We start from the raw sequence: 19,058 nt of genomic DNA, 5'->3' as shown, positions 1-19,058 counted from the left end.
CTTTACTAAGTCAAAAATTATTTATGAGAGTTAGAAATTGTTGTCATGTGATCAATAAATTTAATTTTACTTATTTCAATTGTAAGAATATTTTGAGATTTTTATTTTAGTCCTAATATATATTAAATTGTTACAATATCCCGTGACTTGTTAAGAAGGCATATTCCCTATAAAGTTTAGCAGTTGTTCATTTGATGAGGATAGGATACGGAGGGAGGATAGCTGATTTGAAATATGATGGTTAAGAAAGCGTTCTTGGATAAATTGGTAAGAAATAAGAACAATAAGAACAAAAGCCTAGTTCTTTTTTTTTTTCTTTTTTCTGTTTCTTTTTTTTTTTTTTTTTGAGAAAGAGGCAGTGGCATGATCACGGTTCACTGCCTTGAACTCCCAGGCTCAAGCGATTCTCCCATCCCACCTCAGCCTGCTGAGTAGCTGGAACTACAGGTGCGCATCACCATGCTCAGCTAATTTTTTTATATTTTGTAGAGATGGAATCCCACTATGTTGCCCAGACTGGTCTGAAACTCCTAGGCTCAAGCAATCCTCCCACCTCAGCCTTCCAAAATGCTGGGATTATAGACATGAGCCACCACACTCGGCCAGGCCTAGTGCTATATTTAATCTATTCTGTATTTTCATTTCAATAATGCTAATTTATAACACATTTTATATAGTGATATTGTACAAAGCAATTATAAACACCAATACCTATGCCAAAATTTTTAGATTACCCCTATAATACAGGACCAAAATTCTAAACTTTCCTCTAAAAAATAGGAGAGAAAAAGGAGCAATAGTCTTCCTACTTGTTTTCTTCTTGTTTGAATAGAGGCTTTCTAGGCCGGGCGCGGTGGCTCACACCTGTAATCCCAGCACTTTGGAAGGCCGAGGCGGGTGGATCACGAGGTCAGGAGATGGAGACCATCCTGGCTAACACAGTGAAACCCCATCTCTACTAAAAATACAAAAAATTAGCCGGATGTGGTGGTGGGTGCCTGTAGTCCCAGCTACTCGCGAGGCTGGGGCAGGAGAGTGGCGTGAACCCAGGAGGCGGAGCTTGCAGTGAGCCCAGATCGTGCCACTGCACTCCAGCCTGGGCGACAGAGAGAGACTCCGTCTCAAAAAAAAAGAAAAAAAAGAATAGAGGCTTTCTTTATCACTAATGAGTAATGTTGGGTAAGGACATTTGGTCTTTCTCTTGGCTGCTTGTGGCCCCTGTCTTAACTTAGATTATTTGGGCAGCTAAAACAAAAGACAATAGGCAGCATACTTTATAAACAACAGACATTTATTTCTCACAGTTCTAAAGACTGGGAAATCCAAGATCAAGGCTGATTCAGTGTCTGGAGAGTACCCATTTCCTAGTTCATAGTTAGAACTTTCTTGCTGTGTCCTCACATGGTGGAAAGGGCAAATAAGCTCTCTTGGGCCTCTTTAATAAGGGCACGAATCCCAGTCCACTGTCGTGATCTAATCACCTCCCAAAAGCCCTACCTCCTGATAGTATCACCTTAGGGGTTAGGATTTCAACATATGAATTTGGGGGGGATATAAACATTCAGACTACAGCAACTCAATCCCTATCCCTCCAAATTGTGAAAACTTTTACAGAATTTTATCTATTTAACTTTCTTTACTACTATTAATACTACCAGCACTGGTACTGCCGCCTTTATAAAGAATCCACATGGATTCCTGGCATCTTCTTTCATTTTGCTTAATTTTGCACTATATAGCGGATTCTCAAATGGCATTGTTTTGTTCAACATTCTTTTGTTATAACATTGATGAGAAAAAAAAAATGGATTCCCACCGAAGGCCACTCTATATGGAGTTTGTTAGTTTTCCCCATGTCTGCATGGGTTTTCTCCAAGTACTCCAATTTCCTCCAACATCCCAAAGATGTGTGTGTTAGGTTAATTGATGTGTCTAAATTGTCCCGGTCTGAGTGAGTGTGTGTATGAGCACAGCCTATGATGGAATGGTATCCTGTCTGTGGTTGGTTCCTGCCCTGTACCCTGAACTGCTGCGATAGGCTGCAGCCACCTGTGATCCTGAACTTGGATAAGCAGATTGGTCTTATTCATTTTGGTCTTCTGTGTTCCCTTTTCCCATAAAATGAATGAATGAATACAAATTATTATAAAATAAAAATTTATAAAGTATATAATAATCATACAGATGCACAACAGTAAACAGGTATGAAAGCACTTAGTGAGCTTGTCATAGACCTTATTGTTTGTTTTTAAACTGAATGGTGGTAGGAGATGCTCCTTAAAATTTTTGCTTTGCAAACGTTTATTCTTTGATTTAACCCACCACCACTGTGACTGCTGTCACTCATGGATTCATCAAAAATTGGATAAATTATTATCATACTTTTTTTTTTTTGAGCTTGAGTCTCACTCTGTTGCCCAGGCTGGAGTGCAGTGGTACAATCTCTGCTCACTGCAAGCTCCGCTTCCTGGGTTCAAGCGATTGTTCTGCCTCAGCTTCCCGAGTTGCTGGGACTACAGGCACCTGCCGCCATGCCCGGCTAATTTTTGTATTTTTAATAGAGACAGGGTTTCACCATGTTGGCCAGGCTGGTCTCAAATTCCAGACCTCAAGTCGTCCCCCTGCCTCAGCCTCCCAAAGTGCTAGGATTATAGGTGTGAGCCACCGCACCCAGCCTTGTCATATTTGTTTTTATTAGTGTTTCTTAAATGTATATACAGCTCACAGTTATTTCAGTGTTTAGTATTAGAGGTGTTTTAGGTCTTTGTTTAGAAGTTTGGTGATGTTTTTGTGACCAGAAATATTTCATATGAATCTAACTCCTGTTTATATTAATTAGGAGTGATAAAATTGGTTTCATTATACATCATTTCCTTATAGTTGCAATTTTCAAGAACCTGTCAATGACATTAAGTGAGGACTTACTGTATTTAGATAGCGCTTTTTCAGGTATATTGTATGAGATTAGGACACTCATAATTTCAGCACTGGTGGTATTTCCTTTGCAATTTCTACCTATTTGTCTTCTTTGCTTTGAGTCTGGGGAATGTATCTCCAATAAACCTATTCATATGCAGCTGTTTTCTAGAAGGTTACTTTTCTTGTTTTTATTGAATACTTAAGGAGAAGTCATTTCCCCTAAGTCATATGTTAGAATAACTTGGTTTTATATTTAAAACTGACATCTGAATATATATATATGTATTTTCATGACTTGACAGGTCGGAATTCGAGGTACCAACATAGTTGTTCTTGGAGTAGAAAAAAAATCTGTTGCCAAGCTTCAAGATGAAAGAACTGTGAGGAAAATTTGTGCCCTTGATGACCATGTCTGCATGGCTTTTGCAGGTACTTATGGACCTACAATATGATGCATAGTGTCTTACTGTAGTAGGGCAATACAGTTACCTCAGTGCTGCAGTTGTGCTATATTTATAAAACATGTGGAGCTGTTCTACAAACAATATATCCTATGTTTTAAAGCAAATACTAACTTTGTAAACCAGGATTTTTGATAAAGTACAAATGTTAAAAGATATATATGACTTTACTTCAAAATTTAGGTAGCTATTTTCTTTTCAAAACTTTTATTTTGAAATAATTACAGATTTAGAAGAAGCTACCCAAAACATAGAAAGTCACCTTTACACAGTTTCCCTAAATGGTAACATCTTTAAAAACAGTAAATTGAAATTTGGTGAGAGCGTATTCAGATTTTGCCAGTTTTACATGCATTCACTTCCATGTTCATGTATATGTGTACAGTTTTTTTGTATTTGTTTTTGTTTTTGAGGCAGAGTTTCACTCTAATTGCCCAGGCTGGAGTGCAATGGCACGATCTCGGCTTACTGCAACCTCCGCCTCCCTTGTTCAAGCGATTCTCCTGCCTCAGCCTCCCAAGTAGCTGGGATTACAGGCATGCATCACCACACCCGGCTAATTTTGTATTTTTAGTGGAGATGGGATTTCTCCAAGTTGGTCAGGCAGGTCTCGAACTCCCAACCTCAGGTGATCCACCTGCCACAGTCTCCCAAATTGCTGAGATTACAGGCATGAGCCACCACACCTGGCCTGTGTGTGCAGTTTTATTACAGTAACCACATATGTAGATTCATGTAGTCATCACTACAGTCAAGATACATAACTCTTCCATCACCACAAGGCTACCTCATGCTATTTCTTCTCACCATCTCTACTTTCTGGAAACTACTCTCTATTCTGTATCTCTATAATTTTGTCATTTTGAGAATGTTATATGGATAAAGTCATATAATATATAACCCTTTCAGATTAATCTTTTTTATTCAGCATAATTCCCTTGCAGTTCATGCAAGTTGTTGCATATATCAATTCCTTTTTATTACTGAGTAGTATTCCATGGAATAAAGGCACCAGTGGGTTTGTTAACTCTTCTACTGAGGGAATTTGAGTTACTTCCAATTTTTGACTGTTATAAATAAAGCCTCTATGAATATTTTTGTACAGATTTTTGAGTGAGAGTAGGATTTCATTTCTCTGGGACAAATTCCTAAGAGTATAGTTGCTGGATTATATGATAATCCATGCTTAGTTTTATGAAACACTGCCCGTCCAGAGTGGTTATACTATTTTAAATTCCAACTAGCAATATATGAGTGATTCATTTGCTCTGTGTTATTGGCATTTCATATTGTTGCTTTTCTTCATTTTTTTATATTCTTATACATGTGTAGTGATATCTAATTGTAAGTTTAATTTTTATTTCCCTCATGGCTAATAATTTTGAACTTATTTTTTATGTGCTTATTTGCCTCTATACAGCAAATAAGACATGCCTCTTGTCTTTTTTTTTTTTTTTTTTTTTGCTCATTTTCTAATTGGGTTTTTTTTTAACTGTAATTTTATATTGAAGTTTAACAACCTCATTCAAGCCATGCGTGATGGTGCACATCTGTAATTGCACCTACTCAGGAGGTCAAGGCAGAAGAATTACTTGAGCTTAGAAATTTGAGTTCAGCCTGGGCAACAGAGCAAGATAATCTCTCTTAAAAAATAAAAAAATAAAATAAAAACTTCATTCAGAAAAACAAAAATGGCTTTATTATACTGTCTTTAAAAAGGAGTTATCTTTTCACAAAACAAGTCTTAATAAATATAACAACACTGAAGCATCCAGGCATGGTGACTCACGCCTATAATCCCAAGATTTTGGAAGGCTGAGGCAGGCAGATCATTTGAGCCCAAAAGTTCGAGCCAACCTGAGCAACGTGGTGAAACCTCATCTCTAAAAAAATACAAAAATTAGCTGGGCATGGTGGCGTGTGCCTGTAGTCCCAGCTATTTTGGAGACTGAGCTGGGAAGATCCATTGAACCCAGCAGATTGAGGCTGCAGTGAGCTATGATCACACCACTGTATTCCAGTCCAGGCAACAGAGTGAGACCCTGTGTATTAGTCCCTTCTTGCATTGCTATAAAGAAACACCTGAAAAACAACAACAACAAAAAAGAAATACCTGAGACTGGGTAACTTATAAAGAAAAGATATTTAATTGACTCACAGTTCCACGGGCTGTACAGGAAGCATAGCAGCTTCTGCTTCTGGGGAGGCCTCAGAAAGCTTTCAATCATGGTAGAAGGCAAAGGGGGAGTGAGACATCTCACATGGCCAGAGCAGGAAGAAGAGAGAGAGAAGGGAGAGGTGCCAAATACTTGTAAATGATCAGATCTCGTTAGAACTCTATCACAAGAACATCTTTGGGGGATAGTGCTAAGCTAGTCATGAGAAACCACCCCCATGAGCCAATCACCTTACACCAGGCCCCATCTCCAACATTGGGGATTACAGTTGAACATGAGATTTGGGTGGGTACAGAGATCTAAACCATATCACCCTGTCTCAAAAAAAAAGAAAAAAAAAAAAGATTGAAACCATACAGAGTATTTTTTCTGATCAAAATGGAATGGAACTAGAAATTAATAGCAGAAGGAAGACTTGAAAATCCACAAACAAGTGGAAGTTAAGCAATATATTCCTAAATCACCCATGGGGCAGTGAAAAAAAAAATCACAAGGGAAATTAACAGATATCTTGAGAGAAAGGCAAATAAAAGCACAACATATCAAAACTTGGGGAATGTATTGAATGTAGTGCTAACAGAAAAATTTATAACCATAAACACTTACATTAAAAAAGAAAGATCTCAATTCAACAACCTGCCTTTATACTTTAAAACTAGGAAAATAAGAATAAACTAAGTTTAAAGCTAGTAGAAAGAAGTAATAAATCCCTGATGACTCCTTCCCATAGATTGTATATCATATTGTCTGTTAGCATGTAGTGTTTTCAGTTACTTTCTACTGTTATAAAATACTGTGGTACTAAATTTGAGAAAAAGAAGCATAAAGACCAGAACATAGATAAATAACAGAATAGAAAAACAAAAGAGAAAAATAACAAAACCAAGAGTTTGTTCTTTGAAAAGATAAACAAAACTGACAACTCTTTAGCTAGACTGTCTAAGAAAAAAAGAGAGAAGACACAAGTAAAATGAGAAATGAAGAAGGGGACATTAGTGCCAGTTTTACAGTTTTAATTCTTAAAAACAATTTTAAGAGAGTACTGTGAACAACTGTACATGGACAGAATTCCTTACAAATTACCTTGCTCAATAAGATACATTAATAGAATCTGAGCAGACACAATAAGACATTGAATCAGTTATCAAAAACCTCCCAACAAAGAAAAGTCTGGGATCTAACGACTTCACCAGTGAATTCTACCAAACGTTTTAATGAAGAATTAGTAGCAGTCCTTCTCAAACTCTTCCAAAAAATTAAGAAGTAAACACTTCCAAGTTTATTCTATGAAGTCAATATTAACATGATGCCAAAGCCAAAGACATTACAAGAAAAGAAAACTGTAGACAAATATCCCTTATGAGCAGTGAGCAAAAATCCTCAACGAACTACTAGCAAACCAAATTCAGAACAATAAAATAATAATACATCATGACCAATTTGGATCTATTCCTGGAGTGTAAGGATGGTTCAACATATGAAGATCAATCAATGTAATGTACCACATTAGCAGAAGGAAAGAAAAAAACTATATAATTATATCAATAACATAGAAAATGCATTTGACAAAATTTAACATTCTTTCTTGGTAATGGTGCCCAACAAACTAGAAATAAAAGGAAGTCACCACAACATAATTCAGGCTATCTATGTAAAAAATTCACAGCTGACATCATACTCAGTTGTGAAAGATTGAAAACTTTCCTTCTAGAAACAGAAAGAAGATAAGGATGCCCACTTTTACCACTGCTATTCAACATAGTAATGAAAGTCTTAGCCAGAGCACTTAGGAAAGAAAAATAAATAAAGGTATCCAAATTGGGAAGGAAGAAAAATCATCTCTATTCACAGAAGACATGATCTTATATAGAAAACTAAAGATTCCACCAAAAATGTTGCAAATAATAAAGAAATAGAGCAAATTTGTAGGACACAAAATCAACACCCCAGAGTAATTTCTTTCTTTTTCTTTTTAATTTGAGATAGGGTATCACTCTGTCACCCAGCCTGAAGCACAGTGGCATCATCATAGCTCACTGCAGCCTTGAACACCTGGACTCAAGCAACCCTCCCACCTCAGCTTCCTGAATAGTTGGGACTGCAGGTGTGTGCCATTGCACCTGGCAATTTTTTAATTTTTATTTTTGTAGAGGCAGGATCTCACTATGTTGCCCAGGCTGGTCTCAAACTCTTGGCTTCAAGTGATCCTCCCAGCTCAGCCTCCCAAAGTGTTACAATAAAGGTGGGAGTCACCACACCAAGCCCCAAATCATTTCTATGTACTGACAATGAACTGTCAGGAAAGGAAATTTAAAAAAACAATTCTGTTTACAATAGTATCAAAAAGAATAAAATACTTATTGGGAATGAATTTAAGGAGGTAAAAGATTTGTATTCTGAAAAATGCAAAACATTGCTGAAAGAAATTGAAAAAGACACAAATGGAAAGATATCCCCCATTAATGGATTGGAAGACTCAGGATTATTAACATGTCAATACTATCCAAAGCAGTTTAGATTCAGTGTCATCCCTAACAAAATTCCAATAATTTTTTTTTTTTTTTTTTTTTTTTTTGAGACGGAGTCTCACTCTGTCACCCAGGCTGGAGTGCAGTGGCGCGATCTCGGCTCACTGCAAGCTCCGCCTCCCGGGTTCACGCCATTCTCCCGCCTCAGCCTCCGAGTAGCTGGGACTACAGGCGCCCGCCACCGCGCCCGGCTAGTTTTTTTTATTTTTAGTAGAGACAGGGTTTCACCATGTTAGCCAGGATGGTCTCGATCTCCTGACCTCGTGATCCACCCGCCTCGGCCTCCCAAAGTGCTGGGATTACAGGCTTGAGCCACCGCGCCCGGCCAATTCCAATAATTTTTTAAATAAAAAAGAATTATAACATTCATATGGAATGACAAAACAATTTTGAAAGAGAAGAGCAATCTTGGAGGTCTCACATGTCTTGTTTTTGAAATCTACTACAAAGATACAGTAGGCAAAACAGTTTCATGACTGGCTTAATGAAAGACATGTAACTAATGGAATTGAATAAGAGAGCGTAGTAATAAATCCTTGCATATATGATACGGTCAAATGACTTTTATCAAGGATGCCAAGACTGCTCAGTGGGGGAAAAGACAATCTTTCAAACAAATGGTGCAGGGGAAACTGAGTATTCGCATAAAAAGAATGAAGTAGGACCCTGCCTAACATCACATACAAAAATTAACTCAAAATGAATGGAAGACCCAAACATAAGAGCTAAAACTATAAAGCATAGTGGGAAAGCTTCATGAGATTAGATTTGGAAATGATTTCTTGAATATGACACTAAAAGTACAGGTGAAAAAACAAGTCGGACTACAAAAAAATTATTTCCTGTACCATGTGGAACTCCACTTAGTAGCAGAAATTTTACATTATGATTGTATCCTCCATATAAAATTGTGGCACGGGTTGAACATACCCAATTGGAAAATCCAAAATGTTCCAAAATCTGAAAATTTTTGAGCACCAACATGATGCTCAAAGGAAATGCTCATTGGAGCCTTTTGGATTTTTGACTTTCAGATTAGGGATGCCCAACCAGTAAGTATAATGCAAATATTCCAAAACTTGGAAAAACATCTGAAGCACTTCTGATCCCAAGCATTTTCAGATGAGGGATGAGGGATACTCAACCTGTACATATTTAAGAGCACTGGAGTGAATACTCATTTTTTTCTGTAGATTGTTCATTTTTAAGCAAAGTGAAATTGTAATTCTAAATGTAAATTTTATTTTGATTCTTTTTTTTTTTTTTTTTTCCCAGAGACAGGGTTTCACTTTGTCACCCCCAGTAGGAGTACAGTGGCATGATCGTAGCTCACTGCAGCTTTAAACTCCTGGGCTCAAGCAATCCCCCTGCCTCAGCCTCCCAAGTAGCTAGGACTACAGGCATGTGCCAGCATGCCCTGCTAGCTTTTTGATTTTTTTTGTAGAAACAGGGTCTCTCTGCATTGCCCAGGCTAGTCTCAAACACCTGGCCTCAAGCAAGTCTCCTGACTCATTAAATGTAAATTTTAATTGTAATTTGTTAAGATAGAATTTGTTCTCTGCTAGCCAATTAATAATAATCTTGCTACTTATTAAAAACAGATATACACATAACTATGTTGCTCATATACTTTGACAAATTTATCACTATTTTTTCCTTGAATCAGTTATATTACTACTTTCCTAAGTATGTTACTTTTGTTTCCTCAGGCTTGGATGATTTACATTGTAAAGGGGAAATACATGTTCTGTTTGATCATATTTCAAATTGAGTGACGTTTTCATCCATAGGAAAACCTATAAATACATATTCTGTTTGATCGTATTTCAAATTGAGTGACGTTTTCATCCATAGGAAAGACTAAATCAGTGTCTTGCCATTTCTTTCTCATCGATAACATTTGCAAAGGGAAAAAGAGAATCAGTTTCTCTTCATTTAACTGAGTATCTGATTACAATTTCTACCCAACCTATGAGTGATGGTTAAGAGTAGCATATTCATATTAACTATCTTCAGGGACTGAAGATTCTTCCAGGTTTGTAGAAACAGGATTAGAAATGGTGTGGAAGGGAAACAAGAATTTGTGACAGCAAAAGACCAGTAATTTTGTTAGAAATGACTACGCTTCCAAGATTTTGTGAATGCACTTTCTCGGCAGTTTAGTTAGTATTAAGAGAGTAGGGAAAGAAACAAAATGGACGTGGAAAAGTCAGATGCTGAAGTTTAATACAAATGTTTGCAACCATTGCATCAGTTAAAGTTCATGGTCAGTTTGTTACTCTTTTGATAAAAATTCTTTGTCTCCTTACAGAAGTGTTGAGAATTAATCACATGATAGTTTGGTATTGCAAGAGCAAGGTCAAGTGTTTTCTATTTTAACATTCTTCATTTTCAAACTCTTGGTTTTAGACAAAACACTGAGAAGTGACATGTCACAGTTGTGTTAATGGAGTTTGAATTCAGGGAATATATATTTGATAATTAAGTAATATTCTTGTTTTCATAAAAGAAATCAAGTTTACCATTAGTGTGTAAACTAGTATTCTTTAAAACATCTTATATAAAAAACAAATAAGAATGGATCAACTTAAATCTTGAAATAAATCAGAATGTAGTACACATGACACTTTATCTTACAAATATTTTTAAATGAGCATGTATTGAGAAAAGGATAAGAAAGATTTCATTGTGGCTAAAATCCATTTGACAAGGAAAAATGTATTGTAAAAAATATGTTTTTGTAGTTTTTGTGAAGTTTTGACAATTTTTATAGGACTTACTGCTGATGCTAGAGTAGTAATAAACAGAGCCCGTGTGGAGTGCCAGAGCCATAAGCTTACAGTTGAGGACCCAGTCACTGTAGAATATATAACTCGCTTCATAGCAACTTTAAAGCAGGTAAGCTAATATTCTAACATACTTTGTCAAGCTTTCTCCTTTTTCATCATTTTAAGTCCTATCATAGAAGTACTACAGTTATTCCAACCACGTGGTCTATTAAATCTATTAAATTTCTTATTCCTCACAATTACTTTATATTCATATTTTTATTCCAGTAAAATGGATTGATTTAATCACTAGAAATCTTGATCAGTATTAATTCTGGGAATTATATTCAAATTAAAAAAAAAACAGTAAGTCTGATCTTTTAAGGAGATTTCTATGCTTCTGGAGATTAATACAAAGTGTTCTTTAAAGTTTTCCAGAGAAGTACCCTTTTTCTTTCTTTTCATTTCTTTTCTTTCTTTCTTTTTTTTTTTTTTTTTTTTGAGACAGGGTCTTACTTTGTTGCCCAGGCTGGAGTGCAGTGGTGTGATCTTGGCCCACTGCAGCCTCGACCTTCTGGGCTTAAGCAATCCTCCCACCTAAGCCTCCTGAGTAGCTGGGACCGTAGGCATATGACACCATGCCCAGCTATTTTTTGTAGTTTTTGTACAGATGGGGTTTTGCTATATTGCCTGGATTGGTCTTGAATTCCTGAGCTCAAGCAGTCCACCCGCCTTGACCTCCCAAAGTGCTGGGATTATAAGTACAAGCCACGGTGTCTGGCTTCACCTACAACTTTACTGTGGTTTGAATGTGTCCCCAAAAAAGTTTGGGTTAGAAACTTAATCCCTGATGTTACAATGTTGAGAGGTGGGGACTAATGAGAGGAGTTTAGGGTTTCACCGTCATAAATGGATTAATACCAATTATAAAAGAGCTTAAGGCTGCAAGTTCAATCTCTTGCTCTCTCTCTCATCTCTCTTGCCCTTTCACCTTCTGTGATGGGATGACATGGCATGGCATGAAAGCCCTGGCTAGATGTAGCCTTGTCAGTCTTGGACTACTCAACTTCCAGAACTGTAAGAAGCAAATGTCTATTCTTTATGAATTACCTAGTCTCAGGTGTTCTGGAATGCAGCACAAAATGGACTAAAGCAAAACCTAAGCACAACTGATCAGATATGATTTCTCCTCAATCCATGCATAAATACATAGCTTAACAGTAAGTATAATCATGATGTCTAAACTGTTTTTTTACTAATTTTAAATATATTTTATATATGAAACATTGTCTTTTTAGTTATTATTCTAACTATGTAATACTGTTTCTAGTTGCTATGTCATAATTTAGTTACATTGTTTCTGGTTTCTTTCATTTTTCTTCTCTCTCTTATTCTCTCTCTGCTACTGTAATGATAATACTCTTTCCCACAGCTTTTGTTTTTATTTTTGGAATTATGTTGTTAAATTTTTTTAGTATAGGATTACTAGATTAAAAATTGTAATTGGTTTTAAGATTCGTTTTTTATGTGGCTAAATTGCTTCTTATAAAGATTGAGACTATTTTTATTGTGCAGCTAGCAATGCATAAATGTACCCTTGAAGAATCATGAACATTAGATTTTCATTGTTCTTTTATGTTGCAAGTAAGTATCACGTAGTACTCTAACAGTTGTTTTAATTTGTGTCTTATAATTAGTGATGAGGTTGAACTATTTTTCCACCTGTTGGTTTGCTGATTTCATTTCTCCTTTTGTAAGCTATCTTTTCATATGTACTCAAGTGGTTAAGAGTATGCCTTCAGGAGCCAGAATTTTGGAGTTTACATCCTGGATTTGCTACTTTTTAGTTAATGCCTTGGGCAAACTATTTTCCTACTTTACCTTTAATTTTTTTTTATTGGTAAAATGAGCATTACAATAATATGAACTTTGTTAACTTGCCTTATGGAGTAAATGATTTAAGACATTTTAGGTATTTAGAACACTTCTTGGCATGAGTTTTACCATTTTTATTTTATTTTATTTTATTTTTATTTTTTGAGACAAATGCCTGCTCTGTCACCCAGGCTGGACTGCAGTGGCCTGATTTCGGCTTCCTGCAACCTCTGCCTCCCAGGTTCAAGCAATGCTCATACCTCAGCCTCCTGCGTAGCTGGGATTACTGACACATGCTACCACAACTGTCTAACTTTTGTTTTTTTTGTAGAGACAGGGTTTCACATGTTGGCCAGGCTGGTCTCGAACTCCTGAGCTCAAGTGATCTGCCCGCCTCAGCCTCCCAAAGTCCTGGGATTATATGTGTGAGCTACAGCACCTGGCCAAATTTTACCATTTGTTTTCATAGAGATTTTTAATAAACTCATTATGTATCCTTTATGTGTAAGTTTTAACTTATTAGCTTATTTAAAAATTGCCCTATTTTGGTTTCTTAAAATTTGTTAATGCAGGTTGCAAGAAAGTCCAACATTACGTTATTCTACTTATTTTATTTGCTTTGATTTTCCTAATCATTAAAAAGACATTCACCAAATACAAGGAACAGAACATTGTATACACAAAATTCCCAATTGTAGTTTTTAGGTTTTCTTCCAGAAATATCAAGGCTATGCAGAGTGTATTTACGGAAACATAGTCATGTGAATGGAATTACCACTGAGAAGGCCTGGGGCTCTCCGGCAGAAGATCGATATCTCATCTGCACCTTTTGTAGTTTTGGTTTTTTTGTTTTTTTATTTGTTTTTTGTTTGTTTTGAGATGGAGTCTCACTCTGTCACCAGGCTGGAGTGAAGTGGTGCAGTCTTCTCAGCTCACTGCAACCTCCGACTCCCTGGTTCAAGCGATTCTCCTGCCTCAGCCTCCTGAGTAGCTGGGATTACAGGCACGTGCCACTACGCCAAGCTAGTTTTTGTATTTTTAGTAGACACGGGGTTTCACCATGTTGGCCAGGATGATCTCGTTCTCCTGACCTTGTGATCCACCCGCCTCAGCCTCCTGAAGTGTTGGGATTACAGGTGTGAGCCACCGCCCATGGCCTACTTTTTCATCTTAAGAAAATGATTCATTAGGCTAGGCACAGTGGCTTATGCCTGTAATCCCAGCACTTTGGGAGGCCAAGGTGGGCAGATCACTTGAGCCCAGAGCCCAGGAGTTCAAGGCCTGGGCAACATGGTGAAACCTCATCTCTACAAAAAAATAGCTCTATAAAAAATAGCTGGATATGGTGGTGCACACCTGTAACCCCAGCTATACTTGGGAGGCTGAGACAGGAGAATCGCTTGAACCCAGGAGGCAGAGGTTGCAGTGAGCCAAGATCATACCACTGTACTCCAGCCTGGGTGACAGAGTGAGGCGCTGTCAAAAGAAAAGAAAAGAAAAGAAAAGGGTTCCTTAAGGAAATAAAAGAGTCTTCCCTCTAAGGTATATTTACAACAGCTACTTTATACCTAGGTGTGAACTAGGACATTAGGAAGTAGTCAAAGCAATTTTGGGCAAAAAGAATAAAACTGGTGGCATCACACTACCTGAAATCAAAATGTATTCAGAGATATAGTAACCAAAATAGCATGGTGCTTTTGTGAAAAGCAGACACATCAGCCAATGGAACAGAATAGAGAACTCAGAAATAAATCTACATACATTCAACTGATTTTCAGTAGAGATGCCAGAAACGTACATTGGAGAATGGACAACCACTTCAATAAACGGAGCTGGGAAAACTGGATATGCAGAAAAAATGAAATGAAACCTCTGTCTCTCTCTCACCATATACAAAAGTCTACTTAAAATGGACTAAAGACTTTAATGTATGATCCAAAATAAATCTACTAGAAGAAAATATAGAGGAAATGCTTTAGGACCTTGGGCTAGGCAAAGATTTTTATGGATAAGACTTTAAAAGCACAGGCACCAAAGACAAAATTATTTGCAAAATATTCATTTGACAAGGGATTAGTATCTAGAATGTACAAGGAACTAAAAACAACTGAAAACCAAACAAACCCAAATAATCTTCCTGAAAAAAATGGGCAAATGAACTGAATAGACGTTTCTCAAAAGAAGAAATACAAATGACCAACATGTATATGAAAAAAAATCACTAATCATCAAATAAATGCTACTCAAAACCACAGTGATGTCATCTCACCTCAGTTAGAATGGCTATTATCAAAAAGACAAAAAATAAATGCTGGCAAGAATACAGAGAAAGGGGAACTCCTGTACACTGTTGGTAGAAATGTAAATTAATACACACATTATGGAAAATAGTATGGAGGCTCCTCAGAAAACTATTAGTAGAAGTAGAACTATCCTATAATCCCACAATCCCACTACTGGGTATTCATCCAAAGGTAAAGGAATCAGTATATCCAAGAGATGTACACACCCCTGTGTTTATCACAGCAGTATTTACAACAGGCAAGATATAGAACCAGCCTAAACATTCATCAACAGATAAATGGATAAAGAAAATGTGGCATAGAAACACGATTGAATACTACTTAGCCATAAAAAAGAATGAAATTCTGTCATTCATTATAATGTGAATGAGCCTAGAGGACATTGTGTTATGTAAAATAAGTCATGCAGAGGGAGACAAATACTGCGTGTCCTTATTCATATGTGGACACTAAAAAAGTTGTGTTTGTAGAAATAGAGAATAGAATACTGTGTGTGTGTGTGTGTGTGTGTGTATATAAAATATATACATCTATAACATAAAAATATAATATATATAAATAAAATATACACACACAGTATGCTATATAGAGTGTATATATGTATCTATATATATATTTAAAATATACACATACACAGAGTATGCTACTCTATGTAGATTTTGTTTTTGTTTTTTTGAGACAGGATCTCACTCTGTCACCCAGGCTGGAGTGCAGTGGCATGATCTCGTCTCACTGAAGCCTCAACCTCCTAGGCTCAAGTGATCCTCCCACCTCAGCCTCCTGAGTAGCTGGTACCACAGATGCACACTACCATGCCTGGCTAATTTTTTATTTTTGTAGAGACAGGGTTTCCCTATGTTGCCCAGGCTGGTCACGAACTGTTGGGCTCAAGCGATCTGCCTACCTTGGCCTCCCAAAGTGCTGCAGGCATAAGCCACTGCATCCAACCTAAAAATAAATATATATATTTTAAAATACATATAATAAAATTGGAAAATAAGAAAATGGATATGATATATAGACAAGACCATGAAGAAGGCTGATGTTAAGCTATTTCAAGCCACAGTTACATACAGTTATATACAGCCACAGAATTATTTATAGTTATATAAAGTTGCCTAAAAATTTAATCCTTAGACCGGGCGCGGTGGCTCATACCTGTAATCCTAGCACTTTGGGAGGCCAAGGCAGGCGGATCCCCTGAGGTTAGGAGTTCGAGACCAGCCTGGCCAACATGGTGAAACCCTGTCTCTCAAAAAAAAAAAAATTAGTCCTTAGCTTTCTGTCAGGAATACTTCTTTGCATGACTTTTGGCGCACAAGTCTCAGTGTGAATTCTACTCCTTAGAGCACAAATTCCAGGAAGTTCTCTGCCACTAAAGTAAAAAGACATACAATTGGTTTCCAGTGACCCATTGTCTGTGAGGAAACAGCATGCTCTTCTTCAGGATAAACAAAGGTTTTCTTGTCTTAGGAATGAAAGAAATGTTTTACTTGGGTTTTTAATTAGAGATAACCTAGGATATAGTGAACAGAATGTCCTTGATAAAAGTAGTGTCAAGTAAGAATACTTGATTATAATAGTAACATTTATAATGTCCCTCAAGGTAAGCCGAGGACGTTTCCAAAGCACAGCTTATTGAAATCAACTTTACTAAGAACCAAAATGTATGGCACAGGTCTCTGCTCTATTAGAGATTACAGTCTAGTGATGTTACCAAATATATACAAAGCAACAAGAAAGTGATTTTAAGAATATATATAGGCCGGGCCTGGTGGCTCATGTCTGTAATCCCAGCACTTTGGGAGGCCAAGGTGGGCAGATCACGAGGTCAGGAGATCGAGACCATCCTGGCTAACATGGTGAAACCCCATCTCTACTAAAAATACAAAAAAAAAAAAAAATTAGCCTGGTGTGGTGGTGGGAGCCTGTAGTCCCAGCTACTCAGGAGGCTGAGGCAGGAGAATGGCGTGAACCTGGGAGCGGAGGTTGCAGTGAGCCGAGATCACGCCACTGCACTCCAGCCTGGGGGACAGAGCAAGACTCCATCTCAAAAAAAAAAAAAAAAAAGACTGTATGTAAATAAGCCTATGATTTTATTGTATAGACTGTGTAGCATAATTTTTTAAAATTTTATCATGAATTGAGATTGCTCCAGAAAGGGTCAGGAAAAAGATCATTAGTATATGTAAAATAAGAATTAGGGAAGTGGATCATTTGGGCAGCAATGCTTTATTATTAGAATTTTTATTTTGTAAGTAATAAAATTTACTAAATTTTAATCTAAAAATACATTTTATTTTTCTAGAAATATACCCAAAGCAATGGACGAAGACCTTTTGGTATTTCTGCCTTAATTGTAGGTTTTGATGATGATGGTATCCCAAGATTATATCAGACAGATCCTTCTGGTACTTATCATGCTTGGAAGGTGAGTCATGAATTTATTAATACTTTTTTTAGAAGTTTAGTAAATATTCAATATAAATGCTTTATTGCTTTGAGAGACATGACAAAATTATTTTGCATTAAATATTGATGTTGGTACAAACTTTATAAATGTAACTATTCAGCTCATCAGAAACTACAATGATTTTGGTTGGATAAAGAAACACCTTAATTTTGTAAGCGCAAGGTCTTTTGAAAAGATGTGACCAAAGTAAGTGTTTATAAGTGGTCAAGTAAGAGAAATATCCAGTTCCTATTTATTATTATTACAAATTAATATTGTACCATGTAGATGCTTGCTTCAAGCAGAAATAATCTTTCTACTTTTAACAAAGAATTAGATGGACATTTAAATTCCTACTGAAATATTTAATGCATCTTCTCCATTCTAGGAGAGTCAGAGCACCCTAAACTATGAATCTATACTCATGTGCTAGTAGGTAGCAATGATCTCTGTATAATTCCTAGCATATAGTTTGTTTTCTGGATAAGTTGTTATTCTTGTTTTGACACCCAACTACAGTAATGACTTTGTTTAATGGTACACTCAAATCCAATACAAAAGTATAGGGCTCAGCCAGGCATGGTAGTACACACCCATGGTTCCAGATACTTAGGAGGCTGAGACAGGGGGATTGCTGGAGTCCAGAATTTTGAGGTTACAGTGAGCTATTATTGTGTCTCTGCACTCCAGCCCGGGCGGCAGAGCAGGACCCTGTCTGAAAAACACCAACCAAACAAACCGCCCCCTGCCCCCGGCAAAAAACACTGCTAGAGCCCAGAGAAACCTAGCTTCCAGGAGCGAATTTTTGTACATTCCTATATATAAGAATAAGACTATACTACAGAATCCAATATAAGTGATTTTGACTTTATTAAAAGTTAAATACCCATATTTTAAATAGTTTTCTACAAAGTTGATTTTACTCTTATTAAGAGCCAAATAAATTAGTGGAGAAATATTGCCATGGTCTTTATGCTTGTGTTAAAGAAAGAATTTGATTTGTGCTGACCATATGAATAAGATACTATTTTATAAACTGTTAACCAGGTAGTAAAGCAGTGAATTATTCTTACAACAAATATCAGAATACTTATGTCAGTGGAATGTATCCTTTTAATCTGCCTGAGTAATCTAATTAGTAATCAGAAGGTATAGATTTACATGATGCAAGTATCAGACATTTTTTTCCTGTCAACTAGAGATCTCTTACCTATACTAGATTTCTTGTCTCCTAAATCTGTGCCCTAAACAAACCAAGTTACTACACTCAATCTTTAAATATTTTGAAGCCTGCCATCTTCTGTTTGCATTTATCATTACATCATTACCCTTTATTTCTGTAACATAACACAACATTTTCCAGGTTTACATAATTTTTCTGTTTTAATTTGATTGCTTCTTGGGGACGTACATAGAAGAATTTTATTTTATCTCAGTCAGTTAGGAAAATTATGGAATTTTTTAGTTGTTGAGAATTTTGTTGATCATCTTGGTCTGAAACTCTGCTCTGCTCTGGTGTCTTCAGTTCTCATGGTGGGACAGGAGGATATGAGCACTGTGCCCTCGCTTGCATAC

At 36.7% G+C, this 19,058-nt stretch overlaps 1 protein-coding gene across 2 annotated transcripts in view; it reads left to right on the top strand.

Moving 5' to 3' along the window:
- LOC105465333 (proteasome 20S subunit alpha 8) overlaps positions 1-19,058 on the top strand; it is a 57,691-nt gene that overhangs the window by 7,721 nt on the left and 30,912 nt on the right. Inside the window, exons 2-4 of one of the 2 annotated variants that reach the window (XM_071085521.1) lie at positions 3,222-3,348; positions 10,841-10,983; positions 17,340-17,462. In XM_071085521.1, coding sequence (XP_070941622.1) covers positions 3,222-3,348; positions 10,841-10,983; positions 17,340-17,462 — 393 coding nt within the window. The remainder of the gene's footprint in view (positions 1-3,221; positions 3,349-10,840; positions 10,984-17,339; positions 17,463-19,058) is intronic. The other variant, XM_011713745.3, reaches the window with a different exon arrangement.

The sequence above is a fragment of the Macaca nemestrina genome, chromosome 19, assembly GCF_043159975.1.
Source record: "Macaca nemestrina isolate mMacNem1 chromosome 19, mMacNem.hap1, whole genome shotgun sequence".
Taxonomy (NCBI): Eukaryota; Metazoa; Chordata; class Mammalia; order Primates; family Cercopithecidae; genus Macaca; species Macaca nemestrina.
This window is presented reverse-complemented; position numbering and strand designations above follow the sequence as displayed.